Source organism: Capsicum annuum, chromosome 3 (genome assembly GCF_002878395.1).
Source record: "Capsicum annuum cultivar UCD-10X-F1 chromosome 3, UCD10Xv1.1, whole genome shotgun sequence".
NCBI classification, from domain to species: Eukaryota; Viridiplantae; Streptophyta; class Magnoliopsida; order Solanales; family Solanaceae; genus Capsicum; species Capsicum annuum.
This window is the reverse complement of record NC_061113.1, coordinates 33,322,889-33,329,395: the sequence shown is the minus strand read 5'-3', so window position 1 is coordinate 33,329,395 and position 6,507 is coordinate 33,322,889. Positions and strand designations below refer to the sequence as shown.

The window sequence follows — 6,507 nt, the reverse complement described above, 5'->3', positions numbered from 1 at the left end:
TACTAACACACACTATCACTAAAATATTAAATACCCACTCTATCAGACATTAGTTAATTGTCATTGGATCCAATGTTGCTTTAGAAAAACATTTACAAAGAGTGCTAAAATGTAAATTCACACTAATAATTGGCTCTCTAAACATATTTTAGCAGAAAATAAGCTATTGTCGTTAACTTATAAAAAGCGTTAAATATTTTTTTGGTATATACAGTGACTACCATCAATTATTAGTTTGTGATCAAAACCTAGCTGATTGAAATTGAATGCAACATATCCCCCAACCGATGCAACTGGTAAGTAGACAACTACCACATTAATCATTCATATCTTTCATGTCTGTTGTACTCTCTATTTTTATAAATTCCAATTCAGTACTGACACTATATGCACACAGCAACGAATATTTCTTTGTTAATAGTAACATCAGTCCCTTAGTCTTTATAATTTATCTTCAATTCCTTCTGGTTATAATAATCATCCAGTATTCGAAATTCACTTATCTGACTTTTCGAAAGCCAAATAACATACAGTAGTAATTATTATGAAGACAGTAGAGATGAGCAACGGGGCAGGTGGTTCTGATGAGGGAAAAATGAGATGTGAAGAAATGGTTAAGTGTAGAAGATATGAAGTGATTTTGAGGATGATGGGGCTAGTTTTCACTCTAGTAGCTGCTGTTGTTGCTGGTACTAATAAGGATACTGAGTCAGTTCCAATATCTCTTGTAGAAGGATTACCTCCTTTGCACCTTAATCTCACTGCCAAATGGAATTACATGTCTTCAACAGTGTAAGTTAATTCTAACACATACTATATACAAACTGATTTGTAAGAACTTTTGAATTAGGAGTGTATTTTTAACCTACTATATCAGGCTAACTTGTCTTATATTTTAGGTTACTAATTCAGTTATTATAGCCGGTTACATGTAGTTATCATTTTTCATTAGCTTTACACCGCTAACTTGTTATTTTTCAAATCATTAATATCATTTGTTATAGATGCTTGCATGTAATTATCTTTTTTACTAGTAAATTTACACATCTTTTTGACCTTGTTCAGCTTCCGAAATTCTTGAAGTCCTCATTACGAAATTATCAAAAAGAAAATATGACTAGTAAATAATTATTTTGTTACTGTGCAAATTAAAACGATTAGTTCGTCTAATCAAGTAATAAACATTTATGCTGCTTCATGCAACTATATTCAATCAATTGAGTAGAGAAGCAATTGAATCAATTGTCACTCTTGTCTCTTGATAGGAAGAAGTCAACTTTTTCTAAAGCAAGGGGCATTGTTCTAATCACTTAAGTAACCTTTTTTATGTAATAAATCTTCCCTTGGAAAACCTAGGCTTTAATCTTTGTGCATGTAGCGCGATAAAAAAGATGACAAAATTATTTATACTGTCAATATATAGAAGTTTAACTTTTCTGTTGATCAACGACAGGTACTTTGTGGCAGTGAATGCGGTAGCATGTGCATATGCAGCGATATCTATGGCGTTTATAGCTCTAATAACTCGCGGTAGCAGAGGAAAGAATTGGAAAGGCTCTGTCTTAGTTGTTGCTCTAGACCTGTCTATGGTGGCACTACTTTTTTCAGCCAACGGGGCGTCGGCCGCAATTGGAATCATTGCTCTGAATGGCAACTCCCACACACAGTGGCACAAAGTTTGTTATGCTTTCAAAAGATATTGCATCCAAGGGGGAGCTTCTCTTGCTATGTCTATGCTTGGTTCATTCTTCTTTATTTGCCTTGTGTTGCTCTTCAATTTGAATCTTCAAAGAACTACTTCAAATTATTAATACGGGTCGGAAACAGTCTCTCTACCGTATCTCTGAAATAGTGGTATGGACTATATACACTCTACCTTCCCCATACCTTACTGTGAGGGAATATACTGGGTATGCTGATGTTGTTGTTGGGTCTATGACGAAAGATAAAAGAGCTATGATGACTCGAGAAATGGAATTGGGTGCAAGTTTGTCCGTGACAATTAATAGCAACAGCTTGTACTCATATCATATTGTGGCTCTATTTATGTTATTTGTTAGCTATATTTGTAGGCTACATATATAGCCAATGCATTGCAATTTTACTAAGCTTAATTACTAGCACATTTCCTTCAATGGGGACCGCACTCACTGAGTATTATGCCGTTTCATATTATCTGTCCTTTAAGATGATTGCATATTTTTGTAATAGGGACATTTAATATCTTTAATTATAGGAATACTATCGAAAAAAGTTGATGTATATCAAGTCTTCATCTATAGTCAAGAAGGAAGTAATGAATCCACAGTGGGTCCTGTTGTTGAATATGAATAGGCCGCGATATGAGAACTGACGCTTATTAACTTTCTATGAAGAGCTTAGTCCCTTTTTTCCCCTCTAAAACACTTTGTTTCACTGATTTTTAACTTCTAATTGAAAGTCGTTCGACCAAACGAAGATCACATTTCAGTTCAAAGCAAGAAGTCAGACAGAGACGATATATTGTATTCACAAAAGCCAACCCTTAGAAGTAATTTTACTTTAAAGAGGGGCAAAAGAAAAGGCAAAGGAGAGAAAATAACCAAAAAATTACTTACTCTATTCACTTTTACATATCGCGTGTTATTTTACAAGAATCAATTTGGCTAATCCATTCATACAGTTTGACTCTCGAAAGAAAAAATTTAATAACTGACAAGTAAAAATAAACAAAGGGATACTAATGGGTATTAAGAAGTCAAAATTACAGGGGGAGCAAGAAAACTTCAATCCCACTAGGATTTGTACACTGAAATGATATGCACCCCATGGGATGGTTTTAGAACAAGAACAAAAAGAGGATAACGTGTTCGAATGACAAACACATGATATGATCCACACGTGATGGTTACTGATTTGGAAAGCCATATGGGCATTTTAACTGATTAGACATGACTACTTGACTTTCCAACCAGATTTAATGAAATTTTCTGATAGAAATTTTGAAAATGAAAAGATTTGTGAAATTTTCCTTGTGATTTTTATTCATCAACCGTATCCCTATATATAGAAGTATGAGGCTGAATGAAAAAATGCAACAAACTATCCACCTGGCTAATTTCTACAGGCTAAATGAATGACTAAGAATTCTCTTGTACAAAAGAATTCAATAAAATAAAAGCTAGATCTAAGCCATGTCATTTTCGTCCCTTTATTGAGGAGCCAACACGTGGCCTTCTAGCAGAACCAAAAGATATAGGTGTCCTTGTCTGTACGAGATTGTTTTCATTTGGAAAAATCAAAAAACTCTTCTACTTCTCTTGTTCTTCATAACTCGAATCACCATGACATTCCCTCCCCCCTCCCCCCTCCCCCCTCCCCCTAAAGTTGGAAAGAAGAGAAGAGAGTCCCAACTTGGAGAGATTCTCAAAATGAGAAGGCCCTAACTAGGGCTTTGTAAAAATATTAACTAATTAAGAGGTTAAGGGGAAATTAAACCAGAAAGAAGGTGTTGACGGATAAAGTGGCAGTCTAGTTCGACGTGCTTCGTCTGTTCGTAAAAAACTGGGTTGCATGCAATATGTAAGGCCCCTTGGCAGGGGCGAATCTACGTGGGGTGAGGGGCCCTCAACCGAAAAATTACATTATATATATATATATATAAGTGTTCAAATTTGAAATATAAAGATATAATTACTTTAATGAATCCTCTCAACATAATTAAAAGGTGTAACTCAACGGTCAAGGGGGTTCGTTTCAATGCTAAGGTCGCGGGGGCGATTCATAGTTGCTACTGTGTTGGTAGTTTTTTTTTTGGAAATTTTTTTTCCTTTCTCACTAATTTTTCTATTTAATGAGTAATGGACTTTGGCCTTTTTCACTCTAGCAATTGGGCCTGATTAACAAAAATTAATTAGCCCATTTAATCCATTTATGTCTATTTATTATTTACTTAAAAGTTATTTATTTTCTATTTTTTCAAGTATAAATATTGATCCTATTTTGTAAGAAAATTTTAAATAGTTGGAATGAAAAGTATTTCAATACATGTAATCGTTTTTTTATGTTCTCAGTACTAGTTTAAAGTCATAGTTAGATTTATATAATTTTTAAATTAATTTTTAACCCCTTCCCCAAAAAAATATACTATGCATATTTCTTTTTGTAAGTTTTATGTCACATTTGTTCAAAACAGTTTCATATATTTGACTAGTTTTATATAGTGTACAAAAAAGTTTGAATTTATCAACTTTTACAGATTATTTTATCGAATCACATAGTTTGTTCTTTTAATCTATATTTTATCATCCAACATATTAATATTGATGTTATTTAGTTTTTTTTTATTTTTATTTTTATCGATTACTAATTATATATTATAATATAAATATTTAATGCTTATACATTTTTAAAAACCCTATTTTTTTTGTAGAGGGATTAATTTGAAAGAAAAAAATTGAAATGAAATAAAACTGCAAAATGAAAGTAAGAAAAAGACACAATATTTTTTAAGAAGGGCCCCACAAAGCAAAACTGAGATTTTTATCGAACCCCCTGAACAAAAATTCTAGATCCGTCACTACCGTTTGGCTATCGGAGTGAACAATTATAGGAAGAGAAGGGGAAATACCCAGATCGACAAGGACATGATGAAGCCAAGTCAAATCCGCAACAAGACGATGCATTGATCGATATTTCTCTTCAGCGGAGGATAAGGAAACAGAGACCTGTTTCTTGGATCTCCAGGAGACCGGTGAACCCTTAATACTTGTAACACCCCGAGAGTACACCCTGGGCGCTACATAGTGCTTACGATCCCGAAAGACCACAAGGTAACCCTTGACTGGTACTTGCTATGAGCACTGAGTATAACTGATATCAACAGATCATATGCGGAGTTTAATTGAAAAATGTCATAAGGTTTTAAAATATAGTTCTGATAATGTCTGTAAAACAATACTGACAATACTAATAAAATGATTGAAAACTGACTAACTGTCTGTACTAGTCTGAAAAGCCTCTACTGACTGACTGTGGAGCTGATGGGACAAACCCCCCAACTAACTCCGACTGAATAGAAAATACTGAACTGATAAGGTAAATTGAGATAAATAAATCATGTCCTCGAAGTATAAGGACTCACCACTACTAAAGCTGATAATCTGGTATGTCTATGCGCGATCAGGAAACTAAGCATCCAAACCTATGATATTAAACATCATAGCACAAGAAATGAGTATGCAATCAGCACTTTGAATGTACTGGTATGCTAAATGAAGTTAGGCTAATATGCATGGTTTCATGCACATGAGTAATAACTGATTGAACGAATAGTATGAAGTACTGAGTAAAATGCATGAAATTTGTAAAGATTGACAATGCATAACCAAGCATAAAACATGTTCTGAATATAGCCTATAAACTAAAATACTGAATACTGATAAATGAATAACTGATATATGTATGCTATGGTCAAGCAAAACTGAAATTGAATTGCTGAGATGCATGCTGGACTGAGACTGTGGGAGCTATCTATAACCCACATGCCCTAATATACTATCAGGGTCCAACCTGTAACCCCAGTTAGAAGGGTGCCAATGTCGTACCATAGGTACTAACACTGGCTATGTGGATCCACTAATCTGAAGTCCCAAAGGATGAGGGTGTCATGCCTAACTGATGGGGGACCCCTCAAAATCTACGGTGGCGCCGTAGGTATAGAACCTAGGGACTGTTACTAGTGCCTCATGCCTAACTGGCGGGGGAGATATCATCCCTACCTCACTCGGTTCTAAGTGTTACTCCCAACTGAATGACATTGATTATTATATCGAACTGATTTTAACTGATTATGAATTCTGATAGTGCTCATTACGATAATAATAACTGAGAAATCAACTATGCTCATGGTTTAACTGAAATCATTCTGAGGATACTGAAAGTATGTAAACATCTAAATTTCAGGTATTCAAACCCCCAAGACTCGATAGCAATAACAACAAGATCATACCAAAAATTTGAGGACATGACATGTAGTCAATATTCAAAACCCATTCTTTGAGGCATTTCATCAAACACTTGCAATGCATGGCTTAAGAATGGGAATAGTTTTAAACATGTGGTAGTAGCATGATTTTGATACTAAATCACCAATTAAGGCTTAAATCAGCGAACAACACCATTCAAACGTGTAGGGTTTAATAACAACAATAATTTATTGTAAACATGATATAAAATACAAAATTCATGAAAGTTCATGGACATAATTCATAAAAATATGTAAAGATCAAACTTTTAAACTTGAAATTGGGTTCTTGGACTTCATGGGTAAAATGGACTCATGGATGAACATATAACATACCTTAGAGCTTTAAATCTTGAAAGAGAATTGACTTTTCTTGAACGTTCTTGTATTGGGAATCTTAAATTCTTGATTTTCTTGAAGGAGGGCTTGAATTTTGTTCTTGGGGAATGATCTTGAAAGGAAACACTAATCTTGATGTTGAGAGTGAATGAGGAATTTTTGGC

The 6,507-nt window shown here is 34.2% G+C and overlaps 1 protein-coding gene across 1 annotated transcript; it reads left to right on the top strand.

Moving 5' to 3' along the window:
* The first annotated feature begins 293 nt into the window (after positions 1 to 293).
* On the top strand, positions 294 to 2,146 carry LOC107863982 (CASP-like protein 1E2). The gene is made up of 2 exons (XM_016710216.2): positions 294 to 792; positions 1,454 to 2,146. Exons 1-2 carry the CDS (start codon positions 545 to 547, stop codon positions 1,809 to 1,811), a joined length of 606 nt encoding a protein of 201 aa, XP_016565702.2. The 5' UTR covers positions 294 to 544; the 3' UTR covers positions 1,812 to 2,146.
* Positions 2,147 to 6,507: the final 4,361 nt, after the last annotated feature.

Bases quoted from the DNA above. Each gene is read 5' to 3' on its own strand.
- LOC107863982 (XM_016710216.2), top strand. From the start codon at position 545: ATGAAGACAGTAGAGATGAGCAACGGGGCAGGTGGTTCTGATGAGGGA. The intron at 793-1,453 runs GTAAGTTAATTC...GATCAACGACAG, and splicing joins AATTACATGTCTTCAACAGT to GTACTTTGTGGCAGTGAATG.